This window comes from Alternaria atra (genome assembly GCF_907166805.1).
Source record: "Alternaria atra isolate CS162 genome assembly, contig: 34, whole genome shotgun sequence".
Taxonomy (NCBI): Eukaryota; Fungi; Ascomycota; class Dothideomycetes; order Pleosporales; family Pleosporaceae; genus Alternaria; species Alternaria atra.
Genome location: NW_025091333.1, coordinates 1,205,899 through 1,221,720, shown reverse-complemented (window position 1 = coordinate 1,221,720; position 15,822 = coordinate 1,205,899). Strand labels below are relative to the sequence as shown.

The window sequence follows — 15,822 nt, the reverse complement described above, 5'->3', positions numbered from 1 at the left end:
GAAAACCAAGACGCCGACGTCTGATAAAAAAGGTTCTAGTAACGTGATAGAGCGGGTACTGGCAGCTTTCATGTTTGTGGCTGCTCCTTCTGCAGTGGTCCGGTGCAGCTAGCGCCGGAAAATTGGGCAGCCGCACGCCAGGAGTTGAACATGTCCACAACTGCCCCCAAATGTCAGCTTGGTAGCGATAAGTATTCATAGGCTTGCAAAGGTGGTGTCGGTGAAGACAAAAGGGAAACAAAAGGAAGAAGAGCATCAAGCTGACATGGCCTGCGCCCCTGCAGCGAGACAGCTAGAGAGGTCGATCAACACACAGTGCACATCATTACTCGCCTGGGAGCACGCCGTTCACGATGCCTTTGTCGATCATGTTCTGATTAGTTGGTCGATGCTTGGTGCGACGGGTTCCCAAACAGGAGCACACCCACGGGTCCGGAAAAGTCACGACGTACCTGTTGCAAGAAGACACCATGTAACGTTACTCTAACCTCAGGCCTCACGAGGGCCTTTGAAGGCTGGCGGAGGGCAAGCCAGCAGACTACAGCTGTGAATTGAATACGGGACAGCGGAAGGACTGCGGCTGATTCGTCAGATCAGGCTGGTTTGTTGCTAGCGCAGGGAATAAGGGTAGCAAAAGACCGAGCATGCAGCCTGAGGCCTGGACTTGTGAAGATGACACGTTAATGTTTGCTCGAGGGCCGAATGTGCGGGCGACATGCAGAGGGACGGCGTCGCAGAAGTGAAAAGCTGCATCATCGGTGTCCAAAAAAGGGCAATGTCAGGGCAGGCGACTGGGCGATGGGGTGTCGAAGCTTGCAACGTGAGAGCAGTAATGGAAGACAAGACGCAAGCACGAGCAGACAACAGAACAAATAGCGCTAAGTTCTGTTTCGGCCGATCGTCGATCTGGTGCCATGTAAGACTAGGCGCTAGGCCCCAGTGTATCGTTATCCATCTACCAGCACTGTACGACGGCAGTGCGGCTTCATGGGGAACATGAGAATAGCAAACGGGCGCGATAAGATGCATGGGCGGAGCTGGAGCCGCTGACGTCAAGCAGGAGTCAGCCCCACGAGCTGCATCTCCGCCTGTACTCCGGAGTATCAATGGCCAGATGTTGTGGGTTGTAGATGCTAGACAGTTGTTGAGCAGTCCGAGGTAGCTTTTGGCCGCCACAATAAAGCATATTGGCATGCAGGCTGGCGTTGGTTGGAGCTTCTGGATGGGCGAAAAAGCAAGACAAGGGCGAAAAGTGTAATTCGCATGTTCGCATTGCACGGATTGAGGGCTTGTGTGGGGCGGACAGTAATCGTCATGGCGGAGGGCCAGGCGTGAGAGTCGGCGGTGACAGTGGGCGAGGTTTGCATAGGGGCCGAAGCGGAAGGGGCTACCGGGGTAGCGCTGTAAATCGTGCAGGAGCGACCGGCAGCCGAGCGCGTCTAGACTGTTCCAGCAGGCGCGACCCACTGAGCGTACTCGACGCTCAAACTCTGCCCCATCCAGCGCGAATGCTGCGGCATGAGAGAATGGTGATGGGGCGGACACGCAGCACAACGAGCCTCGATTCAAAACGAAGCCGCGGGTTGGGGCCCGCTGTCTCTTTGAATGCGTGCCAGGCAAACAGCGGCGCTGGCTGCTGTCATGACCACTACCAGACGAGGGCGGGCCTCGAGGGTGCAAGGACGCGCAAAGCCACGGCTCCGGGACAGGTTCTAGATCGTCCACCAGCCCTCTTATGTGCGACTCTAGCAGAAGACCAACCATATCGCTGACTGCCCGCCGTGCCTGCCATTCCTCGCATTCCTTCTCACTGTCCCGCACAACCACGCATTCTTCGCCCTTCCAAACTCCGTTACTAATCCACTTCCGCATGCGTTGCCGACTGCCTTCGTAGCCCTTTGCATATCGTTGTTCAGCTTCTCACCTCGTCTGACCAACACCCCTGTGCCCATCCTGGACGTCCGTACCGACTGCAGCCCGCATGGAATTCTGAAAGATGGAGGGACATAGTACCATCCCACCCGATATAATCGAGCGCCAGTCGCTGTGCTTCTCCCGCCCCTTGCCAGGCATGGTCGTGCAACAGGGCGAGACCGGCTTCAGAGAAGAGCTATCACAATTATACGTGCCAGCAGAGAGCAACGCCGCCGAGCAATTCGTCAAGCTAAAGGACGCTCTCCGAAAAGCCGATACCGACAGCTTTTGGATCCAGCTCACCCAAGGCCTCGCTAAGATTGCCGATGCCCAGTATGCCTTCGTCTCCAAGAGGATTTTGGTCGATGACAAGAATGTTGCTGTCGAACTTCCACCCATTGGCGAGCCTGGAGCATGCCTCATGGGCGAGGCCTTCTACATCAACGATGACCATGGTAACGGACCCGGCCATCTGAGAAACTTCAAGTACCATGCCTACCAATGTCCGTGTGCCTACATGAAGCATGACAAAGTTTTCATCATACCCGAAAGATTAAACGATTTCATCCTCGACAACCCAAACGACCTCATCATCCCTGGCGAGGCCTATCTTGGTATTCCTCTGTTTGCTGAAGGAAAGTGCTTTGCACATTTTGGTGTTATGTGGGGTAAAGAGGGGGCTGCTCGCCGTGTGTTGAGTTGGGGGTTTCTCGAAATGCTGTTTCATGGCCTGGAAGACATGATCCTAGAACGCGTGTTGGAAGGCAACGATTTCGCAAAGTCAGCAGAACCAATTCAAGCTGCTGGAGTACCCAGGATCGTACCGCACAGAGCTGTCTCAGTTGCCCAGTCATTAAAGCCCTACGCCAGGAGCCTATCCCACGAATTGAGGACGCCAATGCAGGGCGTTGTTGGTATGCTGGATGTCATGATGGCAAATGTGAAGGAAGCATCAGAATCATTGCAGCTTGAATCCCGGACCCGTGAGATACTCGATACACTGAGGGAGAATATTGAAGCTGTCCAAGGTGTGTAACAATCCTTCCAACACTCTGTGTGACGATACTCTCATACTGACTTCGTCTCAGACAGCTCAAGACGCGCAGTCGAGGCAGCTGACAATGTCGTCCATGCCTACGACATGAACATGGGTGTTCCAGAGACTCCACTTTCGCCACTCGACAAGACCCCCGACCAGTGGAACACCTTCTGGCGTGAGATGCGACCGGACTTGATGATCACCGGCAACGACATGCGTGCTCCACTACGTGGTATCAAGAGAAGACGACGTGAGGTCTCTTGGGCAGATCATGCTAACAAGACACGCGTGGCTAAGAATGCTCGCCAACGTGTTCGAGACACCTTCTCAGAAGAGCCTCCCATGCGCGGCACCAAGTCTTGTCCCCCAGATGCAAGCGCTCTGGAACTAGATCGACTAGACCACACTTGCTCACACGGAACCTCGTTAGGCAATTGCGACTCAACTACCTCGCCTATATTCGCATCAGAGCATTCCAAGGTCCCTGGACTCCGACATACCAATCTAAGAGAGGTTTTACAATATGTCATCAACGATGCGCTTAAAGTAGGAGGAAGGCCGGATTCTGCCATCGCTGAGGCTACGGATACAGGAGAGCGGATTGAAGTCCGAACACGTAGCTCCAATGGAGAGGCACACACTAAATGGATTGAGTGGACGGTTTCTGCCGATGTTCCAGAGACGATTGTTATCGATGAACGGGATCTCGCTAAGATGGTCTCTTGCCTTGCTCTCAACGCTATCAAGTTCACGCAGGACGGATCCATCACACTTCAAGCGACACTTAGCGCTAAAGGCCGCTACATTGTCATCAACATCAAGGACACTGGCTCCGGTATCCCGGCAGCGTTCCTACCTAATCTATTCAAACCATTCTCAAGAGAAGACGATTCGATGACACGGCAGAGTGAGGGGCTGGGCCTTGGTCTAATGGTTGCCAAGGGCATTGCGAGGAAGCTGGGTGGCGATCTCTTTTGCCTCCGTTCGCATGTCTCTGGACCAGGGAGAGGGTCGGAATTCGAGATGCGAGTCCCACTTACTCCAGGCGAGATCTGCAGTCGTCCTGCAACACCGTTTGGATCCCCTACACTCTCCATCAAATCTCGCATGTCTATCGATCATGAGGTGCCCCGCCTGGATCTCAGCCGTGGCCCTGTCACTCCTCCCCTGAGTTCCGAATCATTCAAAAGTGATCGCGAACGCCAACCACCAATCACACCTGTCATCACTGTCCACTCTGCGACATCGCCAGACAATATTGGCCTAGCTACTCCTCGCCGCACCTCATCGCCTCCAAGACAACATGCTACTCGCGCTCTATCCTTGGAGCGGGATGTTGCGCCATCCAATCTCGGTGTGCAACTGCCTCTCAACATCCTAGTTGTAGACGACAACGCTATTAATAGACGTGTGCTGGTGAGCATGCTGGACAGACTGGGCTACAAGAACATCACCACAGCATTCAACGGTAACGACGCCGTCGAGACTGTTCGTCGCAATGCTCTTGCCCCAGCCTCCGAGGCCTTTGATGTCGTCCTTATGGACCTTTGGATGCCGCTGCTGGACGGCTTCCAAGCTACCGAGGTGATTCTGAAGATGCCAGAGCTCGAGCGAAAGCCGACCATTCTGGCCGTCAGCGCAGACATCACCGACGCCGCTCTAGACAAAGCAGTCAAGAGTGGGATGAAGGGCTTCGTCACTAAGCCCTTCATCACCCGAGACATCGCCCGATTGATTCGGACATACTGCGCAAGCCAATAAGCTTGCGAAATTTACTTCTCCCATGGCATTTTGGCTGCCTGGTTTTATTCACGTTATACACATTATAGTTGTACACCATAGAGGTGATCATGTCAGAAAGCAGGCATGATTAGATCGGACTGGGTACATGACGATCATGATAGCATTTGACCTGGTCTTTTGGATAGCCTTTATTTTACGGCGTCAGCGAGCGGGATACCTATGGTGGGCTATAATACCCTTTGATGAACTTTGCATGTTGGGATAACCTTGGATATGGGCTGCAGTAGCATATGCGGGCTACTCGAATACAACAAAACGTTAAACATTCTATTCGATCTTTGTTCCACCCGCAAGTGACACCCGAGTGATTGCAACGTAAGCTTTTTATGAGATGACGACGCATTGCTTGGTGAGGCTCTGCTCAGACCCGGATTGCCGGACTGGACCCGCAGGCACGGCAGTCTTGCCCAAGTGAGCTGCAGTGATGATGTCGAGGTGGGGACCTTGAATCGCGGGGCAATGGTCGAAAAGGCCGAACACAGCAAGCTGTTCTCGGAATCTGGCCGCACCCCCATGCATTTCAGAGTCGCTGCGAACGGCGTAAACCCGATTCTCACCAGCCACTATTCACTAGCATCGAAATGATACACATCAAGGGCAAGTTTGAGATATAGACGAATTGAAACGAGTTGCGCAAAACGTGGTTATCGGCGAAAAGTGGCTGGTGAGGCTGAAAGAGGGATAGTGCTGTGGCGCATGCGGGTCGATTAGAGGACAGATTTCTTGGGGTGCGCCGAAGTCGAGACAAGTGCTGTTGCGCCGCCAGTGCAGCCGTTTCTGCCGCGGACAGTCGCAGAATCTTCTATCGTCTTCTCCTGCGACTTACTTGTGCCAGGAAAATACAGTCCTCTCCTTTCTAACTCAAAGGAATAACGTGGACATTGTCAAAGTTCATTTCAACGTCATAGGCGAAGATACCTGCGACTTGGGAGGCCAGACATTTCTAGAGCCGAGATATCCCTGCGAACAACACCAACGCGCAACGATTGAGCCATCACACAACGAACCGTTGAACGAGTGGTATACTGAGCGAAGGATACCCGGTGGAAAGAGTAGTGGGCATGGAGAATGCGTACACCAAGACGCCTGCTGAGGCGCTGAGGTACTTCCAGGTCGAGAAACAGAAAGGTCTTAGCGCACAGCAGGTGCAGAGCGCGCGGGAGAAGCATGGAAAGAATGGTATGTTATCATCCCCGTGGACTGGGGCGACGACAAGGTGGACATCGGACGATGTGCATAGGGGAAACGGACAATTGCTAACATAAGAAACAGCGCTACCAGAAGACCCCCCAACTCCCATCTGGGAGCTCATCCTCGAGCAATTCAAAGATCAGCTGGTCATCATACTGCTAGGCTCGGCAGCAGTGTCGTTCGTACTTGCGCTCTTCGAAGAGGAAGAAGGCTGGACCGCATTCGTCGACCCTGCAGTTGTACGTACCAGATCAGGGGCATACATGTGTCTTGGCTAACATTCATGTCTACAGATCCTCACCATTCTCATCCTAAACGCTGTCGTCGGAGTATCGCAAGAAACTAGCGCCGAGAAAGCCATCGCGGCCCTCCAAGAATACTCAGCCAACGAAGCGAAAGTCGTACGCGACGGACATGTCAAACGCGTCAAGGCTGATGAGCTGGTTCCTGGAGATGTCATTTCGGTTACAATTGGTGACAGAATACCCGCTGACTGCAGGATTCTGTCCATCTCGAGCAATAGCTTCAACATCGACCAGTCTATCTTGACTGGAGAGAGCGAGAGTGTATCCAAGGATACCAGGGCCGTCAAGGATGAGAATGCTGTTAAGCAGGACCAGGTTAATATGCTCTTCTCGGGTACTACGGTTGTCACAGGTCATGCGACTGCGCTGGTTGTCCTGACGGGTGGTAACACCGCGATTGGAGACATCCATGAGAGCATCACGGCACAAATTTCCCAGCCCACCCCTCTCAAGGAGAAGCTCAATGACTTTGGCGACCAGCTCGCAAAGGTCATCACGGCTATCTGCATCCTCGTCTGGCTCATCAACATTGGCAACTTCAGCGACCCCTCGCACGGCAGCTTTACCAAGGGCGCTATCTACTACCTCAAGATCGCTGTTTCCCTCGGTGTTGCTGCTATCCCCGAAGGTCTGGCCGTCGTCATCACAACATGTTTGGCTTTGGGAACGCGCAAGATGGCTGCAAGGAACGCCGTCGTGCGAAGCCTGCCTTCTGTCGAGACACTTGGTAGCTGCAGCGTTATTTGCTCCGACAAGACAGGTACTCTTACCACCAACCAAATGAGCGTAAACAAGATGGTTTTCCTCAACGAACAAGGCAGCGGTCTCGAAGAGTTTGACATCGAGGGTACTAGCTTTGCGCCCGAGGGTCAAATCTCACTCCGTGGCAAACCCCTTGAGAATCTTGCAGCACAATCCGACACTGTACGCCAGATTTGTGAGGTCACAGCGCTTTGCAACGATGCCGCCCTTGCCTACGACTCCAAAAACGGCACTTACAACCTGGTTGGTGAGCCTACAGAGGGTGCTCTTCGTGTCCTAGTTGAGAAGGTTGGCACTCCCGACATTGCTCACAATGCAACCCGCGCTAGTACCTCGCCCGAAGGACGCCTCGATTTCTCCACCAAGCACTATGAAAGCCAGTACTCTCGTCTTGCCACCTATGAATTCTCTCGCGACCGCAAGAGCATGTCTGTCCTAGTCAAGAACGGTAACTCGCAGAAACTACTCGTCAAGGGCGCCCCCGAGTCAATTCTTGATCGCTGCACAAATGTCGTCGTTGGCAAGAACGGAAAGAAGATGCCCATGAACAAGCAACTGTCCACCCTTATCAACAAGGAGATTGTCGAGTACGGCAACCGCGGTCTCCGTGTCATTGCCGTAGCATCTGTTGAAGACATTGAATCGAACCCACTTCTGACAAAGGCTAAGACTACCAAGGAGTACACCCAGCTGGAGCAGAAAATGACTCTTATCGGTCTCGTCGGCATGTTGGACCCTCCCCGCCCTGAAGTTCGCGCCTCGATCGCCAAGTGCCGCTCTGCTGGTATCCGTGTTGTAGTCATCACTGGAGACAACCAGAACACTGCCGAGTCCATCTGCCGTCAAATTGGTGTCTTCGGCCCCAACGAAGATCTCACTGGCAAGTCTTTCACAGGTCGCCAGTTCGATGATCTTTCCGAGTCCGAAAAGATGGAAGCCGCCAAGCATGCCAGCCTCTTCTCCCGTACTGAGCCAACACACAAGTCCAAACTCGTCGACCTTCTCCAACAAGCCGGTGAGGTCGTCGCTATGACTGGCGACGGTGTCAACGATGCGCCTGCTCTCAAGAAGGCCGATATTGGCGTTGCCATGGGTTCCGGAACCGACGTAGCCAAGCTCGCCGCTGATATGGTCCTTGTAGACGACAACTTTGCCACTATCGAAGGCGCCGTCGAAGAAGGCCGTTCCATCTACAACAACACTCAACAGTTTATTCGCTACCTCATCTCCTCCAACATCGGAGAAGTCGTATCTATCTTCCTGACTGCTGCTATGGGTATGCCTGAGGCTCTGATTCCTGTCCAGCTCCTCTGGGTCAATCTCGTTACCGATGGTCTCCCCGCCACCGCTCTCTCTTTCAACCCTCCAGACCACGATGTAATGAGGCGCCAACCCCGCAAGCGCGACGAGCCTCTCATCAGCGGCTGGTTGTTCTTCCGCTACATGGTTATTGGTACCTACGTCGGCGCCGCAACCGTCGGTGGCTATGCGTGGTGGTTCATGTTCAACAGCGATGGCCCTCAGATCTCTTTCTACCAACTTCGCCACTTCCACCGCTGCTCGACACAGTTCCCTGAGATCGGTTGCGAAATGTTCAGCAACTCATCTGCCCAAGCTGCGTCTACTGTTAGTTTGAGCATCTTGGTCGTGATCGAGATGCTTAATGCTATGAACGCTTTGAGCAGCTCAGAGAGTTTGCTCACGTTACCGCTTTGGGAGAACATGATGCTCGTCTATGCTATCTGTTTGAGTATGGCGTTGCACTTTGCTCTTCTCTATGTTCCGTTCTTGCAAGGTCTGTTCAGCGTTATTCCGCTAGATGGTAACGAGTGGAAGGCGGTCATGGCGATCAGTGCGCCTATCATGTAAGTCAACCCCATGCCGTGTGGCACAAGTACAGAAGGATGAATCATTAACGTATTCCCAGCATCATCGACGAAGGTCTCAAATTCCTCGAACGCAGATTTTTCATCCAAAAGGGCAACGAGAAGTTGGAGCTTGCTGAACAGCAGAACGGCCGAGCGAAGAAGGACTAGTTGTCTTCTTCCCCTTCTTCTCCCTCTCGCTCGCTGAGACGCGTCGGCGGGCGCTCGCATCTCCGATCCGATCCGGTCAAGAAACACGTATCATAGTTACTCTGCATGTAGAAGCAAGAGATGGGGCTGTAGGTGGTCCATGAGACAGCGAGGGGAGGGATGTTTTGATACCTTTTGCATGAGATTAGGAGTTTTTGTTTGTTCGAAGACAAGTGGTAGATGTAGATGTGAATAGTATAAATAGAGCAACAATCACGCCACAGCCAAAGGAGTACATGTATGTTTTGTATGTGTTAGAAGTATTGTATATGAAAGAGTTGGGGTAGAAAGGCAATCGTCGATCGGTCTCGAGACGATCACTAACGATCATCTGGTGTCCGTATCGCAATGTTGGCGAGTTCTTCAGTGCCCAGTATCCTTATCGTAGACTGAAGTAGGGTACCGGTTTGTAATTGCATCGAAGCGGCGCTCTGTATGCAGTTGAAGGCGACGATGGCGATAAGCCCAGAGAAGGTCCTGCAAAGCTCTTGCGAAACTCGAAGAGTGTTCGACAAGCAAGCCAAAGTCAAGCTCAAGCTTCCACCAAACGCAAATATCGCATCAGCTCTTCCCCCTCACACCGCTAACCCATGCTCTAGAAAACCGCTGTCATATCCTACACCCACCATCCACTAACCCAGTTGTTCCATCCAACCTCACCCCTCCATCTCAACGACCATCATACTTCGCAACCAACTTCCTCCCCTGCCTCTCCAACTCATCAACCTCAGGCTCCCAAACAACCGCCTTCTCGTTCACACCCAGAAACTCCCAGATCCCCTCTCCAGCCTTCATCTTCCTCTCCTTTCCCTTACCCGCCTTCGTCTCCGCAGCGCTCTTACCCGTAAGAACCAGACACAAATCAACTCTCAGCTTCAGGTACCCGTTACCCAAGAACATGACATCCATCTTATACCCCTCAGCAACCGTCTTGAGCATGATGGTGCGAAACGAGGCGTGGGGTGGGGCTTCAAACGCTTGGATGGGGTACGGCATGGAGCGGGGCGGGATGCAGAAACGAGCTGTATAGGCTCCTGACATGGGGTTTAGACCGGCAATGGAGGAGATACTTAGGGTGCGTTGACCGAAACCGTACTTGTCGACGTGGGTAGATGTGTATTTGGGGCAGTAGAGCTTGAAGATTCCTTCAATCGAGCCCAGCGGCATGGGTATGCGGGTTTGGATGCTGTAGCGGAGGAAGGTGGAGGCGGCTTGGGCACGCACTGTGTCGGATGCCGTGGTCTCGGCTTCGGACTCGTTTGTGACGATGACTTTGAGTGCGGACGTGTCGTCGGAGCGTTGGAGATGGAGCAGTTGCTCCGACTTGGGGGTGCAGCCTGATGCTTGTTTCAAGCAAAGGAGTGGCCCTGCTGCTTCACTGTCGGAGAGCCATTCGCTGTACTCCTCAAGGTACTCAGCCTCATCGGTGAAGTTGATGGTGCGTTGGGAAGCGGCGAAGGTGCTGGAGAAGGTGGCGAGGTTGGCTTCGTCGTGTTTCTCAACGTGCTTCTTCCTGTTGAAGGGAGAGAGCTCGTCACCAGGGCGTGTGTATGGTTTACCGGGGCGCAACAACATGTCACGGATGCTCCTTGATGTGGTGGAAGAGCTGCTAGACGAGGTACTAGGTGCTTCGCTGACGGAGCGGCGGCTTCGGAGGCGTGGTTTGGGGGCGTCGTTCAGAGGCTGCTTGAAGCGCACAAGGTTCGCGGAGGTGAGGCTGTCGACTTGGCTGCTGGTGAGGGGGTTGACGGAACCTTGGCTACCAATGATATGCTTGTTGGCCTTTGCGAGCTTTGTGCTAACCATGAGGGGGATATCAGGAGACGACTCCTGGGTACTAGGTGCTTTCTTGATCTTCTTGGCCGTGGTGATTGCGGGTGACAAACTGAACGGAATCGCTTGCACACGAGGAGTAGTCGCAGGAGTACGGCTCATTTGTGAAAGGGGTGTCTCGTTGACAAGGACTTCAGACTCAAGGGAAGCTGCCTTAGTCTTCTCGGCCGGCGACTTGTTCATGTTGTCTTTCAATGTACGAGGCGATTTCTGAGGAAGTGGGACGGGTGTGGTCTTTGGCTCTGAAGGCAGGGCCGATGGGACAAAGGGGACGGGTACAGAGGTCTTGATCATCTTGGATGCCGTCTCCAAGTTGGAAGCAACAGGAGCTTTGTCCAACTTCTGCCTCTTAGCCTTGGGCTTGGGTTCGGGCTCGCCAGACTTGACAATAGTCTTCTTGCCCGAACCTACGGGTCTTCCTAGCTTCTTCTTAGGCGGCTCGGTAGGCGTGGCAGTGTTGTTGTTTTGCCGGTCGAGTATGGAACCGCGACCATTCAGAGCGTCGTTCAAATTTTTCATGAAGTTAGGGCCGAGCCAACTATCAGCATTGACGAGACCTTTGTGAGTATCAACTGGGTTATCAACGGGTACCTCATTCTCTCTCTTGCGCTTCTTCGCAGCAGAAACAGGTGTGCCATCCGGGCCAATCTCCTTCTTCTTGTAGGGACCACGTGGACCGCACCTGCGATTCTTGACGGGGGTTGCAGCAGGGGTCTCAGTAGTTGTGTCGGCCGGTGGGGTTTTCTGCTTGTCTTCTACCTTCTCTGCCTCTTCGGCATTTTCTGGTTCTGCGGTAGCTTTAGCTGCCTTGGCCTCCCTCTTCAATCTCTTAGCTTCCTTCCTCTCGCGCTTCTCTTGCTTCCTCTTAGCCCTCTCTTCGTTGATGACATCGTCTGCCGTGCCATCATTGGTTGTAATGGACGCCGACTTATCCACTTCTTTGAAGTCCGTGCTGTTGAAAGATTGGCGCTTCATCGAGGCGCCTTGACCAGTCAAATGATGTTGCGGAATACGGTAGAGTCCCCTGGGCGGCATTATTGCTATCACGAGTGGTGTGCAATGGGCGGATCTGGATTCGAAAAGCTGTTTGTTGGCGTGGTTTGTTGTTGCTGTTGCAAGTTGACTGAGCGCAGAAAGCAAACAATCGTGATCGTTAGAGCGCGCGACAAGGTACAATTGATCTGGACCCGGTTAGAGCGAGTGCGCCTAAGCATGTTTTGGGGTTTATTACCTAGAGCCTCACGTTGCGGTGACAGGATTGGGGTAGTGGGAGAAGATGCGAGAGACGAGGTGGTCAAGAGCGTGTAGAGGAAACTACAAAGTTAGTTGACCAAAAGATGGTGCATGCCAACTCGAGGTGAAGGTGAAGACACGGACGTGAAATCGCCTTCACCGTGAGTACGGCATCTTGCGGAGCAACTGATGCAATCAATGAGAACTTGGAGAATACGACGACATGTTTTTATCACGTGGCTAGATGAGCATTGTAAGATATGGCATTTGGACTTTACTATCATTCGCGCTATGTTCTTTGTTACAGTTGAAGTGCGGGCACTGATATGTCTACACTGTCACCACATTCTGCACCTAAATGCATGCCAAGGTGGTAAGCATTACGGCATGCTGTCGAAATTCAATGATACACGGGGATGTCTACTAACATGTCAGTAACAGAATTGCCATGTCTTTTCCGGCAATACCCATCCCCACAATAGCCCCGTGTTAAATGAGACTTCGTCCTCTCTCCTATCAGTGGCAAATCTGGATTCCGATATCTTTAGACATGTAGGTCCTATTCGGATGTTCGTTCTCAGGACGCGCATGTCGACCACAACGTTCGTGGCAACGTTGAGTTCTGGCTCGATATGTAGGGCACTGCTTACGAAAGGACCGCTTCCCACGCTCAATGCAAGGCTTACAAGGAGTCCCATAATCACACTCGCTGTGAGTGACTCTTTGCCATGTAAGTTCTACTAGAATCGTCCCGTGTTCAGTCATCTAGGTATGTGCTTGATGTTGTGGAATATCCTTCAGCTCCTCACCTATACCATCCGTCTCTTTGATGACCTTCTTGAGGGAGACCTCTAGGTACTTCACACGTGCTCGCTATCTTGCGCCTTCTGAGCAAGCCTTGTGAAGCTGTTCCTCAATATTACGGCGCTCAATCCGCCACAGCAATCTGCAGCTTGTTGCGAACTGCGATCTGGAAGTCGACCTGGGTCCGCATTTGGGTAATGAAGGCCATCATATTACCGTGCAAGGTGATGGGATCATTCTTGCTCTGCTCAATATATTCTTCCAGACGCGCCGGAGTTATTGTAGACATTGTCTGACGATGGATGATGTTCATGGCCGCGTCTGAGTTGGCTTGCGTTCAGATAATACCCTCGGTAGACGGAAATGTAGTATGAGCTCAACAATGGAATGATGACGCCGAAGATAATCAGTAAACTTTAACATGTCAAACAACCCATCGTGAAACCTTTGTAACCACCAAACTAACCAACTACCTTGAGCTCCATACACCGAAAACGCAGCGAACGCCTCCAGCTTGGTCTCAGAATTACCACAAAATCATGTCTATCTCATCATCTACGGGCATAGCTCTACTGACTGACTACACAATTATCCTTTATAATCGCTTGACTGATTCTATGAGCACACTCACCAAACAGTCTCATAGCCCCGGCGTATGCGCCACATTCCTGATATCCTTAGTTTCGATCCGCCCCACAGCAGGATACATATCATGGCGATCGATATAACTATTCGCCGTCTTGATGTTCTCTAAACCATCTTTGCTTCCCTCACTCTTCGCGGTATCTACCTGCACCAGCGCATTCTTATCCATATCGACATCGAAACCAGCCAGTCCGTTCCTTTCAGGGAAACTTATTACTTCCCCGCCGTTTTCTTGAATGGGCGGTATGCCCGCCATGTCCCCGTGGTCAAGACTGAGTTTACGGACGCGAGAGTCGAGGTTTGATGGTGGAGTGTAGTCGCTGGGAATTGCGCTGAGGGACTTGGAGCGCACGGCTTGGAGAATGTTTGAGTCTTCTGAGACCTGATCTGTTGCTTCGGCTGCGGAGAGGGAGCGTTGAGGGTCTACAGTTGGCGTATGTGGAACACTGTTTGAGCGCTGCTTGCCATTTGCGGTTTTGCTGCTCTTGGACCAGGATTTGAACTTGAAGGCTGAGAGCCAGCCTGGGCGCTTTTCCTTGCCCGCATTCGGATTTAGGGCTCGTTCGGCAGCAAGTTGAATGTGAGATTTTGCTTCCGGTTTTGCGGGTTTGAGTCCGGCGACGGGGGCTGGCGCAGGGGCTGGCGCGGAGCGGATGTCGTAGTCTGACTTCCGACGCGCGCCTGCTGCGTCCATGTTAGATTCTGAAAGGCCTAACACAGCACGATTTCGAGCGAGGTTGGATTCCTTGACTTCTTCGCTGATGTACTGCATGGCCTTGTCAATGACTTCAATGTACTCGGGATAATCGACTACACAGGCTTCGCGGATCAGACGCAACTTTTCCCAATCCTGTCGTACTGCTGGCCCTGTTAGGTCTGGGTGCCAGCCCATGCTCTTAAGATCGGATCGGATTCCACGGTCAACCTGCTCTTTAACACCCATGAGATCGATGAGCGCATCAACTTCGGTGCGCACAACTTTGACGTATTCGCTGAAGCGCATGGTGTCCTTGACAGTCCAGTGGGAAGTTGTTATACTCATGTTGCGCTTCAGACTTGCCCGCGCGCCTGTCTGGTTGAGGAGATCCTTCAGTAGGGTGAACTTCTCGCGGAAGCCTTCCAGGCGGTTTGTGTCTAGTGCTGGATATTCGAGGCGCGAGAACGTTTTTGGACTCTTCAAGCCGTATACATGCATCAGTTCGTCTCGCGACATGGTACTTGGGCGTCCTGCGATCTCGTGGAGCGCTCTGCGAACCTTCGCGTTGATGACCTCGTCATCAAGCCTCGGATCTCTGACACCAAAGTGCACAGGCACATGCGGATCTGGATTTGTGATGCCAGGATGGCTAGGAATCATGTGTCGTGCAATTGTCGCGGGTGGCGCAGTGATACCCACCGCATCGCCAAAGATCAGCAATCTGCCCTGCTGAAGGCCGAGCTTTGCGAGCACAACCTTCTGCGCATGGTCTTGATCTTTGGATGGATGGATGAGATTGAAAGCTTCAACACAGGTGCTGAATTGGGTCGCGAGAGAGAAGACGTCAGTGAGAATCTGGGCCTTGGTCTTCCCTCCAGCCGGATCTGTCGATTCGACGAAGTCGGTCGTACTTTTCGTGGTCATGGTGGCGGGGTAGGTTTCGATCTCCAGCTCGAGAGGTGTGGATAGCGGAGCGGATGAAGATGTCGTGCGTTAGAAGCTTGTGCGCCAGCTGAAGGAAAACCAGGATGCATCACGGATCAGGTCAAGTCGATATTCACTGCATGTGCGCATGACGTCTGAGGGGGAGAGACCAATATCCAGCTGTGGCGCAGCCGCGTGCACAAAGGAAGCGGGGCAGGGATCGGCAGGCCGTTTATCCTCACTTGGCTTTGCTAGCACCCTCGTCATTCGTGAAAAAGGGCCAGTATCCGCAACCAAGCAATTCAGCAGTGTATGCCACGCCTTTTCCTGCAGATTCAAGGTGTTTTCGACGCCACACGTGTCCGACGCCATGTAGAACAAATGCCTCATTGCTCGGCCTCTCGCTTTGTTGGGAATGAACGTGCGACCGCAAATTTGGCTGCCAAAATTTTCACCGTCTTTCGCTGCATAGCTTGCGATCTAGATTGTGTCATCCCGGGTACATGTCTGGATTTTCTCACAACAGAAAAGATGCGACAAGTACTGCTCGATGACATAACAATTGTTCGGACGTCAGTATACGTCGCATCGCATCTA

General features: G+C 52.7%; 4 protein-coding genes across 4 annotated transcripts; 2 read left to right on the top strand and 2 right to left on the bottom strand.

Moving 5' to 3' along the window:
* Nucleotides 1-1,996: 1,996 nt before the first annotated feature.
* Nucleotides 1,997-4,714, top strand: ALTATR162_LOCUS10853 (uncharacterized protein; the record flags this gene model as incomplete). Its single annotated transcript, XM_043318493.1, has 2 exons — nt 1,997-2,942; nt 3,003-4,714. 2 exons carry the CDS (start codon nt 1,997-1,999, stop codon nt 4,712-4,714), a joined length of 2,658 nt encoding a protein of 885 aa, XP_043174428.1.
* Nucleotides 4,715-5,817: 1,103 nt separating this feature from the next.
* On the top strand, nt 5,818-9,050 carry ALTATR162_LOCUS10852 (uncharacterized protein; the record flags this gene model as incomplete). The annotated part of the gene is made up of 4 exons (XM_043318492.1): nt 5,818-5,935; nt 6,029-6,186; nt 6,241-8,879; nt 8,942-9,050. The coding sequence occupies 4 exons, from the start codon at nt 5,818-5,820 to the stop codon at nt 9,048-9,050; spliced, it is 3,024 nt and encodes a 1,007-aa protein (XP_043174427.1).
* A 708-nt stretch (nt 9,051-9,758) lies between these two features.
* ALTATR162_LOCUS10851 (uncharacterized protein) lies at nt 9,759-11,957 on the bottom strand (the record flags this gene model as incomplete). The annotated part of the gene is made up of 1 exon (XM_043318491.1): nt 9,759-11,957. One exon carries the CDS (start codon nt 11,955-11,957, stop codon nt 9,759-9,761), a length of 2,199 nt encoding a protein of 732 aa, XP_043174426.1.
* A 1,642-nt stretch (nt 11,958-13,599) lies between these two features.
* ALTATR162_LOCUS10850 (uncharacterized protein) lies at nt 13,600-15,225 on the bottom strand (the record flags this gene model as incomplete). The annotated part of the gene is made up of 1 exon (XM_043318490.1): nt 13,600-15,225. One exon carries the CDS (start codon nt 15,223-15,225, stop codon nt 13,600-13,602), a length of 1,626 nt encoding a protein of 541 aa, XP_043174425.1.
* Between the last annotated feature and the right edge of the window lie 597 nt (nt 15,226-15,822).